Genomic DNA, 22070 nt, shown 5'->3' with positions numbered 1-22070 from the left:
CTTCTACAAACCCATTTCACATATTTTATTAAAAGTAAAATCTATCAAATGCAATTAACTAATCATCTAATACAATTAAATATCAAGTGTCTGTATAATATGTGATCTTTCATCAATTTTCAGTGCTTGTTTTGTTTATTTTATGGATGGCTCAGCTAAACAGGCCAATAAGAGATTAACTACTATTATTCCTTTTAATTATACTAATGTCTAATTAAAACGTCTACAAATGTATAAAACTGATCAGAGATCAGGTAAAACCCACAAACCCTTGTTCAATCTCAGTGAATCTGCATGATTCATGAGTTCACAAAGGTCATCGCCCCCCAGTGGTGAACCACTGACATTTCCAAACGTTTGGAAACAGTTATGATGTACCGAAGCCTCCTTTACTGAAATCACGTGACTTTGGCAGTTTGATACACACTCCCAACCACTGATTCAAAACAAAAGATTCGTAAAGGTTTCATAGCTTCATGAAGCGTTTCAAAATCTCCCATCACTAGCGTTCAGTCCACTTACCTTCAGTGGATCTCATTACAGGCAGATACTGATCACAGACTATTAAAATGCACTTGTTCAGTATTTACAAGTTACAGTATATGCTGCACCAAAATTAGATATTTCTGAAATACAAAGATTAAATTGAAAGCAGTCATGAACAGTTCTGATCCTGATGTCAGAAAAAAAACATTGTTCTGCCTCTACAGTAACTGCAATAATTATTGACCCATGATCAAACTGTCTGTCTGGAAATATTGTCTTCAGCTAACATTACAATTAAAAGTAAAAGTGATATTATAAATAAACGAGCAATACTCACGTCAGTGTGTTGAGTTGACAGTGTTTATCCTGCAGTAGAGCAGCGATCTGAATCACTCTTGTGTCTCCTAGTTCACGTTTACTCAGATTCAGCTCTCTCTCGAGTAACGGGTTTTTACCCACAACTCTATTCACATACTTACAGGCTTTATCTGCAGCAGGACTCAAAAACCTGCAGAAGAGACAATTCAGTTCTCAACTAAATGTCCATTGCATTACAAAAATTATTGATACGATTAAAGAAAAACTTAATTATTGTTTTAAAGAGAAGCTTAAGTTAGTTATTTAGATGTCAAATTTTTCTTTAAATATTTAAATACACAAATAAATATATATCTAAAAGAAACTAGAGCAACACTCAGTCCTAAAGCAAACTCATAAGAACAGAAACGTCTCACAGAGCAGAATGGCAAAAGCTCACTAGATCATGGTTTTCAGTGTGAATACAGAGTGTGAAATTAAGATCTTTCTGGCTTTCAAGCAGGAGGAGTGAGAAACGTCAGCACAGAGAAAACTGGCTTGTGAAACTGCATGTTTGTGAACATCTGGAGACTCATAGACCTGCTGTAGAGAGATGCACTGAATCTGGGCTTGATGGAAAACTATTGTATTAAGAAAACTATTTCACTAAAAGGTTATCTAGAATTAATAATGATAAGTGTGCACAAAACATGTTAATTATCAAGGTATACTCCAGAATAGCAGCTCATACACTTAACGTACCATAATAAAATAAAACACTATGGGCCCTATCTTGTTCCCAGCGCACTTGACTTTGTACACCGACGCATGTATCATTCCTATTTTGCACCCGCGCACAGAGGACTTTTCCCTCCACAGACGCACACCGGTAAACTAGGAAATACACTTGCGCTCCCGGGGGCGGTTCAGCGCAAAGAGGAGGCGTGTTCCGGCGCAAACGTTCCCTGATGCTATTTTGCAGGTTTAGAAAACAATTCCGCCACTGACCAGGAAAAACCTAGTCTAAAGTCAGTGGCGCATTGCACATGTTATTCATATGCTATTTTAAGGGCGCATGCTTGGCCATAATCAATGTAGCATGTGCACAATGCACACACACTTTGAGCTTACACATTTACCCAAATTATTATATGCCTGTTTAACTGAAGCTAATCTGGGTGTGTTTCTCCATCCCCAATGTCACTTCTCTGTGTTTTACGGCCCTGACGAGAATGTTGGTCTCCTCGGCTGTGAACCGCTCCTGGCAAATCCTCCGTTATAACAGCAATCCGCCATGGAACAAGCGCGCCTGCTCTTAAAGGGAATGTGAGATGACGCTCTGATTGGTTTAATTCACGTTACGGCCAAACCACACCTATGAATAATGAAGCTTCTTCAGACCAACCCATTTTAGATTTGCGTCGTTACGATACCCGCCCACAAAGTTACTTGCGTTTCGCGCTTGATACTTGCGTTTCAGATCGTTAAAATAGGGCCCAATGTCTATTTGACCTGTAGCTTGTATCACAACTAAACTGTGTTGACAGTCAAATCATCATGACTGAACCTGCTGATCTGATCTTGATCATTTTGATGCAACAAATTGTCCAGCTTATTATATAACTAAAATAATATATTAGTTATGAATATTTAGCCTGTATATAGCTAATTTAGTTAATTATTAGATCCCGTCTCACCTCAGTTTCTTCAGTTGACAGTCTGGATCCTGCAGTAAATCATTGAGCTGCTTCACTCCTGATTGTCCAGGATCATTTCCTGTGAGATCCAGCTCTATCAGGTGTGAAGGGTTTGATCTCAGAGCTGAAGCCAGAGCTTTATAACCTTCTTCTGTCACACTGCAGTTAGAGAGTCTAGAACAGAGAGGAAAACACTCAGCTGATTAATCAGTTAAACCTGAACAATATAAATCTGAATGATCGCTCTTCCAGTCGCCTCTACAATAAGGAAGCCCCTCTTTCTGGTGGTCTACGGCACATTCAGTGGTGTTTCACTGGCGTATTGCATGGATAAGTGCAGCGATCCCCCCCCAGGCGCTTCAGCATAAAGAGCAGTTTCCCTAAAAGAACAAAATTGATGTTGAGCATCTTTTTAAAGATGCCTTTCCGTCTGTGTGTTTCTGGATGCGGTTGTTCTCTGTCCTCATCTGAGGGCAACGATCTCACATGTCTGGGCCAAGAGTGTGCTGATATAGTGTTTGTGGATGGTTCATGTCCTCACTGTGAGAACAGGACCATGTTGACCCTGTGGTCGTGACTGTCCTTCCTCAAGGCTAGAGTCTCTCTGCTGTTACCCAGCACTGCCTCTGCACAAAGCAGAGCTGCCAATATGGTTAAAACTCTAGGACAGTGTTTCCCAACCATTGTCAGGTGTGCCATGGAAAATTAGCAAATTCCCAAAAATAAGTAAAAATAAATGTTACAAATAAAAATATATTATCGCACTGTCGTGCCGAAACCTTGTATCTCTTTTTCGTCATTGTTTTATAAAATTACTGCTATTGGTCATCCTTTGTGTCTGTATGTGTGTTTTTAAAAAGATGTAACCAATATAAAGCATTTATAAGAGGTTGTGACTAAACCATTGGCTCCTCAAACTGTCAGTCAAACCTCATTACTCCATCCCGCCTCCATTTAGACTGTACCGCAGTTCAGAGATCCCTGGTTGTTTGCAAACGTTCCCTGGTGCTATTTTGCAGGTTTAGAAAACAATTCCGCCACTGACCAGGAGAAACCTCATCTAAAGTCAGTGGCGCATTGCGCATGTTATTCATATGCTATTTTATGGGTGCATGCTTGGCCATAATCAATGTAGCGTGTGCACAACGCACATACACTTTGCTTCTCTCATCTACACAGAAGCAGCCATTTTCATTTTTACAAATCATACATTATTACAAGGAGAAATATTAGGGTCTTGTAGCTCTTGATAAGCCTATGGCTTCTACCTATCCCTTTTCGGACACTGTGATTCTAATGCTAAAAAAAAAATTTGTTTAGTTTTTCTTGTTTTTTTTTATTTTTATTGATGGATATTTCATGTGTTGCTGTCTTTGGTTTAATTTATTTTTTAATTGTTTGAAATAAAGATTTCATTCATTCATTCTAGGGGTGTCCCCGACTATGGATTTTCATAGTCAAATCAGAATCGTCATGTCTTGCCTATAGTCGACTAATAGTCGAATCATGTGTATGGGGGCGGGGCTTTAACATTTCAAAGCCGCGATGTACAGAAAATCACACAAAGATATAGAAGAAAATGTATAAAAACATTTTGGATCAATAAAACTAAGAAATAACATAAATAACTCCAGAAAGGCCACACTGCAGACAGGATTTGCATTTTACATGCAAATCAAATTAAATCGGCTAAATTACCTGTGCCAGCAGGCTCAGCCTACAGCACAACATTGATGCACCGAAAAAATAAACAATTAATTTACTAAATTAAATTAGAACAGAATATACCTTTCTAATAAATAAAAATACAAAACGAAATAAATCAGAATCAAGTCACAAGATGAGCAAATGTGTGCAAAATGCCTAAAGTGCAGGGGAACATATATTCAAAACACAAGCCACAAATAGTTAGATTAGATAACCCTGACAGTTTAATAAATAAAATAAAAATAAAGAAATTATTAAAATAACGATAGTTGTAAAGGACCACTTTGGAATTTAATGCATGTTGTTGATTAAATGAAATATGGGTTGGGTTATTGGTAAAATATTTGTGTAAATGTTTGTACCTTATTCAAATAATTCTGTATTTTGTATGCACTTTAATGTTGTCTGTATGTGATTGACCGGAAATCCTATGCACCTGTGATGTTGAAATTTGTCCCTTTGGTGGCACCGTAGTTTGCACAAGAGAAGATGAGCTTTTAAATGGTAGCTGGCGGGTGTGAATGGTACGCAACTGTGTTTGAGCCTACATGGATTTTATTTGAATTGTTTGTTCGTGAACTTAAATAATTCGACGCCCGTTTCATGACGGAAGAAAGGACTATCGTATATTGTTTGCATTCCTTGGTGAGCGCAGCGAGGTACGATATGTTTTATTCATATATAAATCTGAATATTGTTTGCACATATGTATGGTTTATTTCGCTGTGTAATTAATGTTTGTCACCCTAAATGTTTGTTTACGTAATGACGTTTGTAGCCGTGAAACCAAGTGTGTGAAATGTTTGTTGTATGTATGTTTTTTAATACAGTTTTCACGGTGCTAAGGTGATGATGGATTGAAAGTTGAACGTCATGCTGGTTTGGCGAACTAAATAAAGAAACACCTTATGCATCAGTCGAGACTCTCTCTTTTGGATCCAAGGGCTGCTACAATAGTAGATAGTAGTATGAGATCGGTAGTCGAATCAGGCTCCTCCAATCGAAGCATCGAATCTTCGACTATTCGGGATCACCCCTAATTCATTCATTCATATTAATACACGAGGGAAATCATTGTTGTGTCCATGAAGATGTGAAAAAATAGGCATAAATCTAGCTTACACATTTGCCCAAATTATCATACGCCTGTTTAACCGAAGCTAATTTGGGTGTGTTTCTCCATCCCCAATGTCACTTCTCTGTGTTTTACGGCCCTGACGAGAATGTCGGTCTCCTCGGCTGTGAACCGCTCCTGGCGAATCCGCCGTTATAATAGCAATCCGCCATGGCACAAGCGCGCCTGCTCTTAAAGGGATAGTTCACTTTGAAATAAATGTTTTATATGTTTTAGCTTACCTCAAGGGCATACAAGATGTAGGTGTCTTTGTTTCCGCAGTAGTTTCAATTTTGATATTTTTAGGTCAAACCGTTCTTGTCTGTCAGTCATATAATGCATGTCGATGGTCACTGGCTCAAAACACAAGCACAGAGTCCAAATTAAAACAATTCCCCACGTCCAAATGAAACAATTCCCCATCATAAGTACACATTGATGGCCTAAGACATGAAACGAGCGGTTTGTGTGAGAAAACGAACAGTATTTATATCGTTGTTATCTCTTGAAAACAGCACACGTCCAAATGATCTGACGGCGCGGGCGGGTACAGATATATACATAGATGTCGCCTTAGCTACTGCAGTTCATTGGAACGAAACCGTAGCCAAGGCGACATCTATGTATATGTCACAGTTCGGGGTGGGCCAAGCCAGACTGCGCCCACCCCTAAACCACTGTCACCCAGAGGAGCGTATCAAGGAGGAGGCAAGAGGCAGGAGTAAAAGGAATGGCAACTTTATTTTCTATTAAAAAGCAATTAAGAAATCCTAATCTAAAATTCCTTGTCTTCTTCTTCCCAGGAACCCGGAACAGCACCGCCGCAGGTATGGACCGGCGAGAATCTCAGGTGAGTATCACAGGTGAGTAAGGATATCGAGGTTCACTTCTTTCACAGACTGGTGTCAGACTCCCAGTGGGAAAGCATTGGACAGGTGCGTATCACAAGTGAGTAGAGAGAACGGGGATCACTTCCTTCACAGGTGAGTGTCAGACTTACAGTGGAAGGGCGTTCGACAGGTAAGTGTCACAGGTGAGTAGAGGGATCACGGCTCACTTCCTCACAGACTGGTGCCAGACTCACAGTGGGAGAGCGTTAGACAGGTGGATATCACAGGTGAGTAGAGAAATCACGGCTCACTTCCTCCACAGACTGGTGCCAGACTCGCAGTGGGAGAGCAGTAGACAGGTGAGTATCACAGGTGAGTAGAGGGATCACGGCTCACTTCCTCACAAACTGGTGCCAGACTCACAGTGGGAGAGCGTTAGACAGGTGGATATCACAGGTGAGTAGAGAAATCACGGCTCACTTCCTCCACAGACTGGTGCCAGACTCACAGTGGGAGAGCAGTAGACAGGTGAGTATCACAGGTGAGTAGAGGGTTCAAGGTACACTTCCTTTCCAGACTGGTGCCAGACTCACAGTGGGAGAGCAGTAGACAGGTGAGTATCACAGGTGAGTAGAGGGATCACGGCTCACTTCCTCACAAACTGGTGCCAGACTCACAGTGGGAGAGCGTTAGACAGGTGGATATCACAGGTGAGTAGAGAAATCACGGCTCACTTCCTCCACAGACTGGTGCCAGACTCACAGTGGGAGAGCAGTAGACAGGTGAGTATCACAGGTGAGTAGAGGGTTCAAAGTACACTTCCTTTCCAGACTGGTGCCAGACTCACAGTGGGAGAGCGTTAGACAGGTGGATATCACAGGTGAGTAGAGAAATCACGGCTCACTTCCTCCACAGACTGGTGCCAGACTCACAGTGGGAGAGCAGTAGACAGGTGAGTATCACAGGTGAGTAGAGGGTTCAAGGTACACTTCCTTTCCAGACTGGTGCCAGACTCACAGTGGGAGAGCAGTAGACAGGTGAGTATCACAGGTGAGTAGAGGGATCACGGCTCACTTCCTCACAAACTGGTGCCAGACTCACAGTGGGAGAGCGTTAGACAGGTGGATATCACAGGTGAGTAGAGAAATCACGGCTCACTTCCTCCACAGACTGGTGCCAGACTCACAGTGGGAGAGCAGTAGACAGGTGAGTATCACAGGTGAGTAGAGGGTTCAAAGTAGAGGTCTGCGCGGGACTGTTTTTTAAGTCACGCTCCCGCCCGCTCCCGCTGGGGTTATATCCCGCACCCACCCGTTCCCGCTATATATACACTATTTGTTCACCCGCTGTCTGCTTAGAATAATTTTCTTCCCGACCCGACCATCCTGCTTAATATAGATCTCGCAGAATTTCACATGTACATTTTCACAGAGAAAATAAAAATGTAGTCTGCACAAACATTGTTTTTATTATTATTTGATTCGCCTTGTCAATATACAAAAGTGTAGGCTATTATTTTTATTCGTACTTGTGACTGCTGAACGGGAACACTTTTAGGCATTTTATCACAATGCGCAAGCCGCAAAGGGTATTTTTCTTCCCATCTGCGTCTTGCATGAAAAAGACTCCCATACATTAGACTTGCCTGACGTGGGTTTCTTAGCAGTAAACTGACCATTGTCCAGTCCAAGTTGAACGTCCTTCAAGGACAGCGCATCTTTGCTCCACACTTTGTTCTGCCATTTTTTTCTTTTGAGGGCCGTTTATCACATACAGTCTGCCCTGAGGAGTCGGACCGTTATGCACATGCTGCGCGCGCGCACAGATCCAGCAAATACAATCAATGCATGACAGAAAGAACCGTTACTGGTCCGTGCGTGTAGCGCATGCATAACGGTCCTGAGTGCAGGGCAGACTGTAGCCTATACCGGGTGGTCGATAAGATTAAGATTAGGTAAAGCGAAGATATGCTGTTCTGAAAGAACGTCGGTGTCGGGAACGTGATATTGAATGACCGACCGCTCCCGTTCAAATTACACCAGAGTTACCGACCGCTACCGTTTTTTTGTCGGAAATTTAATCCCGCGGCGCAAAATATCTGGTCGGGTCCCGCGGATCCCGCGGGACAGCCGCGGGAATGCAGACCTCTAGTTCAAAGTACACTTCCTTTCCAGACTGGTGCCAGACTCGCAGTGGGAGAGCAGTAGACAGGTGAGTATCACAGGTGAGTAGAGGGATCACGGCTCACTTCCTCACCAACTGGTGCCAGACTCACAGTGGGAGAGCGTTAGACAGGTGAGTGTCACAGGTGACAGAATCGGCTTCAACAGCAATACACAGTTCTCACATGGGTTGCAAGAGACGGATAACTTCACACCATGCAGGTAGGCTTCAAGGCTGCAGCAGACTCAAGGTCACAGACAGAGCAGAGCTTTCTCTGAGGCAGACAAAATTAAGACTTCACACAGCAGTATACAATTCTCACGTGTGCTGCAGGGGACAGATGACTTCACACCATGCGGTTGGGCTTCAGGGCTGCAGCAGGCTCCAAGTCACAGACAGAGCAGAGCTTTCTCTAGAACAGACAGAATCAACTTCAACAGCAATACACAGCTCTCACGTGGGTTGCAGGGGACAGATAACTTCACACCGTGCAGTTGGGCTTCAGGGCCGCAGCAGACTCAAAGTCACAGACAGAGCAGAGCTTTCTCTAAGGCAGACGAAATTAAGACTTCACACAGCCGTATACAGTTCTCACGTGTAGTGCAGGGAACAGATAACTTCACACCATGCAGTTGGACTTCAGGGCTGCAGCAGACTCCAAGTCACAGACAGAGCAGAGCTTTCTCTAAGGCAGACGAAATTAAGACTTCACACAGCAGTATACAGTTCTCACGTATATTGCAGGGGACAGATAACTTCACACCATGCAGTTGGACTTCAGGGCTGCAGCAGACTCCAAGTCACAGACAGAGCAGAGCTTTCTCTAGAACAGACAGAATCAACTTCAACAACAATACACAGCTCTCACGTGGTTTGCAGGGAACAGATAACTTCACACCGTGCAGTTGGGTTTAGGACTGCAACAAACTCAAAGTCGCAGGCTGAGCGGGGCTTCTCTAGGACAGACAGAATCAACTTCAACAGCAATACACAGTTCTCAAATGAGGTGATGTTGTCTCGCAGAGGTTCTTCTTTCTAGACACCGCACGTAGATGTAAGCAATCTCACTCAGCTCTCACGGTAGATAGGAGACCCCCAGGACGCATGGGCGGTTGCACAGCAATAAAGATATTCTTCCACACACACACACTGCAATCCAACTCTAAGCATGCAATCGTGAGGGGAAACGTCAATTTAAACACTGCAACTTCACTCTTCTAGTGCGCATAAGGCCAGCACTCACCCGCAAGTCCTGGTCTACCGCACTGATGATCGCCAGGGGCGGACAGAACACTCGAGAGATTTTTCCTCGCGGTCACAGACGGACTTCACTTCGCTGAACTCCAATCGGGGAGAGGAGGTGAGAGATCGACAAAGAATCAGTATTTCACTCGGTGAAGGGTGTACACATGCTCCAAACACTTCAATCCAATACCCAATTTAGTGGAGAACACAATGCAATTATGAGATTCAGTTTGTTAACTACTCATCTCTCTCTTCTCCAGCTCAGTCAGCGCGTTTCATTCCTCTGGGCCGTCCTCGCGTCCTCTCAAACAACGCTCCTCTTCCTTCAAGACAACCCCTCAACTGCAGTGCCCATAACCAATTCCCCACGAGAGAGAAACCACCAACGATCGGGGGGGAGGACGATCCAGATCAACAGGGCAGAAGAACAACACAGCACCACAGCATGGCACAGCACACCCAGCCTTCTCCTCCTCGTGTGTTTTATCCTCTCTAAAAGCGGGAGTGGCCTCAATCAAACGCTCAGAGTGAAGTCCCCACACCTGTCGCCAATCTGCCGTTTAGTTGTCATGACGACAAACACTCATACAGATCTGGAGCTGTTTGTCACCCCGTGACATATATATCTATACCCGCCCACGCCGTCAGATCATTTGGACGTGTGCTGTTTTCAAGAGATAACAACGATATAAATACTGTTCGTTTTCTCACACAAACCGCTCGTTTCGTGTCTTAGGCCATCAATGTGTACTTATGATGGGGAATTGTTTCATTTGGACGTGGGGAATTGTTTTAATTTGGACTCTGTGCTTGTGTTTTGAGACAGTGACCATAGACCTGCATTATATGACTGACACACAAGAACGGTTTGACCTAAAAATATCAAAATTGAAACTACTGCGGAAACAAAGACACCTACATCTTGGATGCCCTTGAGGTAAGCTAAAACATATCATAAATTAATTTCAAAGTGAACTATCCCTTTAAAGGGAATGTGAGATGTCGCTCTGATTGGTTTATTTCACGTTACGCCCAAACCACACCTATGAATAATGAAGCTACTTCAGACCAACCCATTTTAGATTTGCGTCGGGCGCAAGAGTCATTTATCCCGCTGGTATAATAGCAACAGCGCCAAAGACCCGCCCACAAAGTTACTTGCGTTTCGTGCTTGATACTTGCGTTTCATATCGTTAAACTAGGGCCCTATGTCCATAAAGGCTAATGTTTTTTTTTTGTTTTTTTTGAAGAGCGGAGAATAATCTTTGCTGTGTAGTTGAAGCAAATATTCTGTGTGTGCATAGTGCTTCATGTTCTGTATCATGAGATTTTAATCGTGAAATTTCAACAACAAGAAAACTGAGCTCCTATATAGCTACAATAAACTTTATATATTGTACGTTGATGAAAACGTAATGAGATGCACATACTGCCTCAGATCCGGCTGTTCCAGTGACGGACAAAATATGTCATGCGCTGGTCAAAAACCTTGTAGGCTTACTCAATTTGAGCTTGATTTTCATAAAATGTTAATATTATAATGACACGTGGAAGTGTCTGACCATAGCTATATAAAGCCACATTACAAACTTTGACGTCAGTGTTTAATTAACCCTCTGAGGTCGGCAAACGTGCGGGCGCGTTTTGCTGGATTTTCTCCACATTGTAGAACTATAAACTTAAATTACTCCGTCATTTATGGTCATACAGAAAAAAAGAAATATAAAAAAAGAATCTGTGATATTTCTACTTTTGTATGTGTCCACTTACAATCAAATCAAAACATTGTGCTTTTGTAAAATAAAGAAAATAAATAGGGTGTGCGTTCTGCCTCTCCGTCGCGGTGAACTTTTTTTTCTTGAGCACGTCTATAAACTGAAACAAAACTCAGCGAATACTTGTCACACATTTATGAGCCATATACCTTTATAAACATTTAAGTGTGTACTTTTAAAACGATCGGGTTCAAAACGAAAACAAATATTCTCTGTTTAAGTAATTTGTATAAAACCAACAAGATGTCCAGCTTCTCAAACGCTTGCTCATTACAGTTAATTTGGCCACGCCTACTCGCGCAAAAGATATTCACATGCAAATCTTCACATGGAACGCGATCGCGCTCATTACCTCAAAAACAAAACACCAAAACACTTCACTTTTCGTCGAGTTAGGCGCACCGTGAGCTTACATTGGATTTAGGCTACCTCAAAAGAAGAAGAAGAATGCGATTTGAAGACAAGAAAGATTTAAGGTAAGAAATTCTTACATATTAGTTTGTTATTGTTGCATAAATGTCACATTGCAGTTGAACTGTTGCTAGATATATGGGGAATATTATAATATTTAGACCCGTGTTTACTGTTAGGCCTACTGTGTTTGTGGATATCTGGTCAAACGTAGATATGTATGGTAACCATAATGTTTTATATTTGAGCGCGATCACGTTTGAATGTATCATATTTTGCAGCGCGATCGCGTTTGAATGTATCATTTGAAAATTTGAAATTGAAAAGCATAATTGAAAAGCAAAACACACCAAACGGGTTCATGTTTTTACTATTATCTCATTTCATATCATCATAACGAATGGAAACATTTGAAGTAACATGATAATCAATATATTTTTCTCTAGCTTGGTTGTTACTGAAATCTTTTGGAAGATTTATACTGTATAGATTTATATCTATTGTTATTATTATTTTACCCAGCACTGTGCATAGCCTATGCCTACAAGGCACAACAAACCTGGTGTTCATTATATTATATATTGTTGGAAACATTTGTGTGTGTGTGTGTGTGTGTGTGTATTCTGTGAATTTTAAAAAGCAATTTTAACCAGAAAAATCTAATATTTATTTCCAAAATCGTGCAGGCCTTTCTCTTGATATCAGTATGTTCACTTTTTTTTCCAGGGCCCAGATGCCACTGAGTCCTGCCGACTTCAACATTCACATGAGTCTCTGGAACATGAACATGGTAAAGTGAAAATCAAACACCTTGGAAATGAAAGGTATGTACAATGTTTTTAGGAATGGCACAAATGTCTCTGTCTTTCAATAAGTGCTTTTTTGCCATTTGTTGTGTCTATTTGGATTATGTTGTGTAAATAAATCCAAACAATCTAAAAGCCATTCTTTTTTAAATCTCCTCATTTACAGTATTGTGCAAGGTTGCTCAGAATGACAGGGGCCTGATAGCTCCTAATAGGGCCGTTAGGGGAGTGTCTTTGTCTTTCTCAGGTGTGAAAAGCCATACATATTAATGAGCTCACGCATAGAGCTTTCTCACACAAAACACGTCGTAAAAATTTTAAATCAATATATTGTCTTCTCTGAATGAGCAGTCAGGGTGATTTTCACATAGTTTTGGAGCAAATATTCTAGGCTATGTCATACAATTTTCAAAAGTCTTGTGAAGAAATAATCAGTAGGGGTTTCATGGCCTTATTTCAGTGAGAATTCTTTTTTGTATTTTCACAAACCACGCATAAATGTCATTATCTCAAAACTACAAACTTTTACATACATGCTGTTGATATATTATTGTAGCAGAGTTTGTGCTGAATACAGTGTAATTAGACTTTAGCCATGAAAATGTCACAAGTAACAGAAATAACCAGAAATGTCAGAGCATGTCAGAACACCTCCAGGGCCCAGAAAACAGCTCAGACCTCAGAGGGTTAAATAGGAGGTTTCTGCCTGACAGCGACGATATGTAAATCTGTTGTTTTTTCATCACCAACAACGTCATACTATGAACTTATTGTGGTCCTCCTGCTCAAGTTTCACATTAAATGTGAGTACTAATTTTAATATAAAATCTAGTTTTTATATGCCATTTGAAGCAATGCATGTTTGTGCAATTTTGTTAGCCTATATTTTTATATAGTGGTGTGCCATGGGATTTTTTACTTATCAAAACTGTGCCGTGGCAAAAAAAAAAAAAAGTTGGTTTAACACTGCTCTAGGAGACCTGAGGCTCACGGTGGGAGTGTTTCCCCGCGGCCCTCCCGCTCCACTGGCCTGTTGTGTGCCGTCGAGCTGCCAGGTGATGGTGAGGGGTGTTTGCTTTTCGAATCAACAATGGAGTTTAAAAATATACGGCCGATGGACCGACGATGAGGTTCAGGCTTCATTAAGCTTATATGAGGAGGACGAAATCCAGCGGGAACTGGAAAGGCACACACAGTCCCACGTCACCGGACTAATTTGCCTAATCTTCACTGTACTTTAGACTGCAATGGAAACACAGACAGCAACAGGTCTGGGGGAAAAAGATCCTGGGACAGATTGTTCTGGGTAATTTCGGTGGAAACACGGCTTTAGATGATCATCTTATTGAAGAGCTACAGCAGCATTTAGTTAACAATAGTCTGTTCTGAAACCCAGTCACACTAGTTCTGTGTGCTGGAAGACACTGTTTCTTCTCTTTCATTTTTAACTATTTATTTGACATCTCTCTTCTTTATTCTCTGTTGAAAAGGCAGATTTCTGCATGTACACAATCAGTACATTGTATCAAATGCTATCAAATTAAACAATTACTAACTAGATTTAAAAAAAAAACACATATAAATGTGAGCAATAGGGAAACCCAGAAAGTGCACTGCTATAAACAATGAAACATAAGTCCTGCTGTCTTCAAATAAATAAACTTCAGTCACACTGTAATTGCTGTACAGTATAATGATACTAACTGTAGTTTCTCCAGCTTGAATTGTGTGTTCATCGGTAGATCACTGAGGTTTTTCACTCCAGAGTCTCCTAGTTTATTCCAGCTCAGGTTCAGCTTTCTCAGGTGTGACGGGTTTGATTTCAGAGCTGAAGTCAGATCAAAACAACCTTCGTCTGTCATATTACAGTATCTTAACCTACATTAGCAGAGAGAGAGAGCAGAAAATAAGACAGAAGAAAAGAAAACTCTTTATTCTGTAAAGTCAAATCGATTTTAAACAAACCAAATCTTCATAAGCAAATAAAATGCTAAAGTGTTTTGGTTTAAAGTGCTGAAGTGATTTTAAGCATTTTGATTCTTGTATGTGAATGTGACTGACCTCAGTCTCTCCAGTTTACAGTGTGAATCCTTCAGTACGTCACATAAGTGCTTCACTCCTGTGTCTCCTAGTTTATTCCCGCTCAGGTTCAGCTCTCTCAGGTGTGATGGGTTTGATTTCAGAGCTGAAGTCAGGATGAGACTCTGTTTCTCTGTAATTCTGCATCTATTCAGACTGAAGACAGAAAGAGAAAATGACTCAGATCTATGATGATCAACTAACGTGTTTAGCTTCATCCAGCAGACTTTTTCTGACAAATAAACAGGGATATCAAGGTAAAGGTAACATGGAGAAAGACTACACATTGTTCATTTAAATATACTACCAACATTGTAAAAATAAAAAGGTTGAAAGTGTTGATCTATTTATATGAGTATACAAATTCATTTCATTTAAACTTTAAGGTTCTTTCATGTCAATGTTACCCTTGGTTTGCTCACTGGGTCAAATGTGTTCATGTCGGTTGGTTTCAGACACATTGTCTACTTTCTAAAACTTTACAGTAAAGTTTCATTTGTTAACATTAACTACATTAGTTAACATGAACCCATGATGGACAATACTATACAGCATTTAATAACCTCAAATTTAAACATTCACTAATACATTTTTAAATACAAAAGTTTTCTGTTAACATTAGGAAATCCCCTGTGAACTAACATGAACAAAGAATAATTGTATTAACTAATATGATCAGATTAAGGAATAAAAGTATTTCCTTAAGCAGAAGACAATCAAACAAGTTTTGTAAAAGGTAGCTCATCTGCTTTAGTGCTGCACCGTGAGGCAGTGTCACGTCTGTTCTAGGTTTAGTTTACTTTGATTTCATGTCTTTTATTTTGTATAATTCCTCACAGTCCTCCTCCTCATGTGATTTTGTCATGTGCTCCCCTGTTCATGTGTCATGTTCTGATTGGTTCCTTGTTTCATGCATCACGGTTTCATTGGTTCATCGTGTTCAGGTGTTTCTTGTTTATTTGTGTCTGAGTGTGTATATAGCCCTCATGTTACCATTGTCTTCTGTCTGGCTTTGTTCCCTGTAACTGCTGTTGGTGATGTTCATGTTTCTCAGTCAAGTCTTTGTTTTTTATTTATTTTGTTCATGTTTATTTGAATAAAGCTGCACTTGCATTCAGTAATGATGGAAGAAACTAAGCTTTGCAAAGCTTTCAATTAATTAAACCAATTTTTTCACAAAATGATTCACTGTTTCGAAGAGTTGAAACAACAGGCACTGGCCAAAAACTCAGGCCAGACATGCATAAAAACACCTTCTAAAAACCCATTGCACAAGTTTTAATAAAAGTAAAATCAATCAAATGCAATTAACTAATCATCTAATACAATTAAATATCAAGTGTCTGTATAATATGTGCTCTTTTATCAATTTCCAGTGCTTGTTTTATTTTATGGATGGCTCAGCTAAACAGGCCAATAAGAGATTATTAACTACTATTATTCCTTTTAATTATACTAATGTCTAATTAAAACGTCTACAAATGTATAAAACTGATCAGAGATCAGGTAAAACTCACAGACACTTGTTCAATCTCAGTGAATCTGCATGATTCATGGGTTCACAGAGATCATCGCCCCCCAGTGGTGAACCACTGACATTTCCAAACATTTGGAAACAGTTATGAAGTAACAAATGTCTCTGATGTGTCGAGACTGAGACTATCGCGAGACTGTGGGTGAGAACCAACATGGCAGCGCTCTGAACGCAAACACCGGATTACTATCAACTTCATTCACTTATCAAAACAACCTTCACTATACTGGATAACCAATCTTGTCAAGACCCGGATAACCTGTTCAACTTCATCGACAGCTATTTCTACAATCTGGACATTATGTCAGAACCAAACAGGAAAATACGCAAACGGGATTCATCCACTGAAACAGACGAGGAAACTACAGTCGAGGTCAGTGTACTCACAACCATAAACTCCAAACTTGCCATACTCGAACTTCTCCATATAGACATCCGTGATCTGAAAGCTAGTCTCGAATTTTCCCAATCCCAAATCGAAACTCTAATGCAAGATAACATCGAACTAAAAAAAAACGCATCACACCTCTCCACCCAAGTCACAAAACTCACCAAAGAAAATCAAATTATGCAAGAAACCATATTGGACATCCAATGTCGCAGCATGCGCGATAATCTCATATTTTCTGGAATAAACATACCTCCACAAAACACACCCGACGATCCAGAGAAGGCAATAAGAGAGTTCATGCACGACTCGCTCAAACTGCCTGCAGCAACAGTTGAGGAGATAACTTTCCACCGAGCTCACCGTCTTCCATCCAAAGACCCCAAAAAGCCACCTCCAATAATCGTTAAATTTGAAAAATACAAGCACAAAGAACTCGTTAAAAGCAGAGGAAATCAGCTGAAGAACACCACGTATGGGATGTACGATCAGTTCCCCAAACAAATTCAAGATCGCAGACGAAAACTAGTCCCGATGATGAAGCGTTTCCGTGAACAAGGAAAGCGAGCTACATTATCGGTAGACAAACTTTACGTGGATGGAACACTCTACCGCGATCCAAACATCACTACGTGGCTGTATCCTAACTAAACTTTCACTTTCCATTCCAACACTGACTGTTCCAAAATGCATTCTATATAGCCATACTGCCATAACCTGTTACATATTTCATTCATCACGCTAATAGTTATTACTGAACTCTGATTATAGGCCCTGATGTCTCTTATTTTTTATTTTTTTTCCTTTTTTTTCTCCTCTTTATTCTCTTCTATTTCCACAATGTCATGTTTGCTTCTAGCAACACATGCATTGTGTTATTATCTCCCAGTATTTTTTTCTTTTTTTCTTGTTACTCGCCATTCTCTCTGTCTCCCACATAGTGTATGTCGGTTTTTTGTATATGTGTCCTGTCTATTTATGTGCAGAGCAGCGTTTATAAATGTGTTCTGTCCATCTATGTTTTGTGTCTGTTTGAACGAGCCAGCCAGCCAGCCTGGAAACCCCCCTCACCTCTCCCCCTCCCACAACATATCATGGGTACCTATCTTAGGTACAAATAGCACATCTTACATACTATTAGTATTTACATTTAACCATGCAAACACTTAAACTGATAACATGGAATGTACGTGGCTTTCATACCACCCCTAAAAAAATTAAAGTAATCAACCACCTCGTTAAATTAAGGGCAGATATTTGCTTCTTACAAGAAACACACTTAACGGATACAGAACTACAACATCTTCATTTCAAACAATTCAACAAAATATTCTCATCTACATTTAATAGCAAGCAAAGAGGCGTTTCTATCTTGATAAACAAAAACATCAGCTTCACTCTTAATTCCTCAATTTCAGATCCAGAAGGTAGATTTATTATCATCAATATATCAATCAATCACTTAACTTTTACACTAGCAAACATTTACGCTCCAAACAATGATGACCCACTTTTCTTTCATAATCTCTTCTCTCTGCTGTACAATTCCACAAATCTCATAGTAGCCGGAGATTTCAATACTGTTCTCAATCCATCATTTGACCGTACACATAATCACAGTAACAGACAAACTTGTCACTCATCAGAAGTAATTAAACAATACATGACGGATTATGGCCTTGGCGATAGCTGGAGAACAAGGAACCCACTGCTAAGAGAATATTCATATGCCTCTTCAGCCCACCGTTCTTCCTCTAGAATAGATTTTTTTTTGGTTAGCAACTCCTTAATGCAACAGATATTAGAAAATACTATCCATTCAATTATTATCAGTGATCATGCTCCTGTATCTTTAACATTAAACATCCCAGCACAAAAGAAAACCTCTACAAGATGGCGCTTCAACATTTCTCTCCTAGAAGACCCCAATTTTACCACACTTATAAAAAAAGAGTGGGCATCCTTTCTGGAGATGAATGACTCTCCAGAAATCTCACCATCAACACTTTGGGAATCTGGCAAAGCAGTCATGAGAGGCATAATTATATCATACTCATCCCACAAGAAAAAACAGCAACAACAATTGGAAAACACTCTTGAACAGAAAATAAAACTGCTTAGCAATCCACAGTTTACCGCCCCATCTGAAGAAGTACAAACTGAACTCAAGCAACTTAGGACTCAATTGGATAGTATCATAAACAAAAAAACACAGTTCTGTATACAGCAACTCAAATATGATCAGTTTCACCTTAGCAATAAAGCAGGAAAGTATTTGGCAAACATGTTACAATACAAAAAAGAAAAAATCACTCATCCCATCTATTCTGGACACTTCAGGCAAAACTACGCAGGACCCTCAAGAAATCAATAACTCTTTTCGCCATTTCTACAGCTCTTTGGTCACTAACGGCACCCAACCTCTACAATCTGAAATTGACTCCTTTTTTAATAATCTGGACCTTCCCTCATTAACCACAGAACAAGCAAACTTTTTAGAACAACCCATCATCCCTGAAGAACTTATCAAAGCCTTACAAAGCATGCAAAACAATAAATCACCTGGTCCCGACGGACTACCGGCAGAATTCTACAAACACTTTTGGGACATCTTATCACCGACTTTTAATAAATTACTCACAGAAATCCAAACCACATGTACCATTCCCACACATATGAACACAGCGCTCATTACTGTTTTTCTGAAACCCAATAAGGACCCAACACATCCCTCTAGTTACCGCCCACTTTCATTAATCAACACTGATCTGAAAATTATCACAAAGACTCTAGCTACCAGGATTGAAACAGTTATGCATTCACTAATTCACCCAGACTAGACAGGCTTCATCAGAAACAGAAATGCAAAAGACAATATCCGCAGACTTTTCAATCTCATTAGCATTGCACAAGGACAGTCACAAAAAATTATAGTTGCATCACTAGACGCAGAAAAAGCATTTGACAAGGTCAACTGGACATTTTTATTCACCACCCTCCGTAAATTTGGTTTTGGAGAGTTGTTCATTCAATGGATAACAACACTATACACTTCTCCAAGGGCCGCAGTCATCACAAATGGGATCACTTCACCAAGCTTCACTCTGCACCAAGGAACCAGACAGGGATGCCCACTCTCTCCATCCCTCTTTGCCATATTCATCGAACCACTCGCCAAACGATGGAACAAGCTCCCACTCACACTCACAGGCCGTATAGCAACAATCAAAATGAAGATACTCCCCCAGATCAATTATTTATTTTCAATGATTCCAATCACTCCGACAGACTATTGGTTCAAAAAATTTGATTCCCTCACCACTCACTTCTACTGGAAAAATAAAAAACCAAGGATAGCACTTACAACACTTCAAAACACAAAACACTTAGGCGGACTTGAAGCACCAAATTTCATGCACTACAACCTGGCAAACCAATTACAATACCTATATAAATGGACTCAACAACAGACACATTCCGACCCATGGCTTGATCTTGAGCAATACTTGTGCTCCCCCAACTCAATCGCAGATCTCCCCTTTCTACCACAGTCAAACAAAAAACTGGACTTCTATCATAACATTACAATAGCAACAACTCTGTCAGCCTGGTGGAAAACCAACAAAATCACCAAATCACCCCAAGCTCCATGTAGGTATACCCCCATCTGGCACAACCCTGACCTCCGTCTTCACAATAAACCGATCCACTTCCCCAAATGGCAACAAAATGGCATCACCCACCTTCACCACGTATTTGAAAATCATAAATTTATGTCATTCACCTCAATTGTCCAGAAATTCGGGATCGGGAGAGACCAATTTCTACCAACAGCTTAAATTTTTAATTCAAAGCAAAATAACTTTAACTAACACCCTACAGCCTTCTAAAATAAGTTATAAGTTATTAGAGATAGGCAACCATCCAAGAAAACTTATATCTAAACTCTACAGCTTCATCGCTTCATCTAACCCCACAATAACCCTGCCCAAGGGGAAGTGGGAAAGTGACCTCATGCTATCTTTCGACCCGGATTTCTGGACACATATCTGCAGGAACACTTTTACTATGACCACCAATACCAATTTACAACTCATACAATATAAAACCATCCACAGAATCCACATCACTCAGAGTAAACTATTTGAAATGAAATTATCTGACACAGACACCTGCTCACAGTGCACCTCTGGGAGCAAAGATACCTATCTCCACGCAACCTGGCTCTGCCAGCCTGTTCACTCTCTTTGGATCACATTAACCAACATACTATCTTCGATCCTGGACTGCAGAGTTCCACTGTCTCCTGCACTCTGTCTCCTAGGAGATACTTCAGAAACCTCCATCCCCTTCAAATACAAAACACCAGTTCTTGTCTCTCTAACAATCGCTAAAAAAATAATCTTTCAAAACTGGAAATCAAAATCATCTTGCAATTTCACTCATTGGACTAATCTAATTACAGAATTCATTTTGACAGAAGAAACCATAGCTCATAAAAAGAACAATATATCTGCCTTTAAAGAAACCTGGAATCCTCTCATAACCTTTCTACAAATTCAACATTCACCCCCTCTCCACCCCTGCCTTAACAACACCTAACAGTCACACACTTACAGACATACCAATCTCACACTTATAACTCCTCTCTGTCTGTCTATCTGTCTGTCTATCTGTCTGTTTGGCCGTGTGCCTGTCTGACCATCTGTCTGTGTACCTCCCTGTCTCCCTGTTACGGCTTGTCATTCTTTATTATTTACAAACATATGATCTGTCTTATTTTGTTATATGAATAAAAATAAAGTTGACCTCCGAAGACGGGGGGGTGGTGGCTGGGCAAAAAAAAAAGTAACAAAGCCTCGTTTACTGAAATCACGTGACTTTGGCAGTTTGATACACACTCCGAACCACTGATTCGAAACAAAAGATTCATAAAGGTTTCATAGCTTCATGAAGCATGTTTCGAAAGCGCCCATCACTAGCGCTCAGTCCACTTACCTTCAGTGGATCTCATTACAGGCAGATACTGATCACAGACTTTTAAAATGCACTTGTTCAATTTTTACAAGTTACAGTATATGCTGCATCAAAGTTAGACATTTGTGTAATACAAAGATTAAACTGAAAGCAGTTATGAACAGTTCTGATTCTGATGTCAGAAAAAAAACATTGTTCTGCCTCTACAGTATCTGAAATAATTATTGACCCATGATCAAACTGTCTGTCTTGAAATATTATCATCAGCTAACATTACAACTAAAAGTAAAGTGATATTATAAATAAATGAGCAATACTCACGTCAGTGTGTTGAGTTGACAGTGTTTATCCTGCAGTAGAGCAGCGATCTGATTTACTCGTGTGTCTCCTAGTTCATGTTTACTCAGATTCAGCTCTCTCTGGAGTAACGTGTTTTTACCCACAACACTATTCACATACTGACAGGCTTCCTCTGCAGCAGGACTCACAAACCTGCAGAAGAGGCAACTCAGTTCTCAACTAAATGTCCATTGCATTACAAAAATGATTCATACGATAAAG

The 22070-nt window shown here is 40.3% G+C and overlaps 2 protein-coding genes across 2 annotated transcripts in view; both read right to left on the bottom strand.

The window, feature by feature from the left end:
• LOC311292518 (uncharacterized protein) overlaps window positions 1–22070 on the bottom strand; it is a 1083963-nt gene that overhangs the window by 903867 nt on the left and 158026 nt on the right. The gene's annotated exons all lie outside the window — the stretch shown is intronic.
• Window positions 1–22070, bottom strand: part of LOC311291432 (uncharacterized protein) — a gene marked incomplete at its 5' end in the record, with an annotated part of 58938 nt that overhangs the window by 31087 nt on the left and 5781 nt on the right. The window contains 5 exons of the mRNA XM_084410467.1: window positions 824–994; window positions 2481–2654; window positions 14236–14409; window positions 14593–14766; window positions 21831–22001. Coding sequence (XP_084266593.1) covers window positions 824–994; window positions 2481–2654; window positions 14236–14409; window positions 14593–14766; window positions 21831–22001 — 864 coding nt within the window. The remainder of the gene's footprint in view (window positions 1–823; window positions 995–2480; window positions 2655–14235; window positions 14410–14592; window positions 14767–21830; window positions 22002–22070) is intronic.

The sequence above is a fragment of the Rutilus rutilus genome, assembly GCF_951802725.1.
Source record: "Rutilus rutilus genome assembly, chromosome: 6".
Taxonomy (NCBI): Eukaryota; Metazoa; Chordata; class Actinopteri; order Cypriniformes; family Leuciscidae; genus Rutilus; species Rutilus rutilus.
Note: the sequence above shows the minus strand (reverse complement) of the source record. Positions and strands in the feature narration are given on the sequence as shown.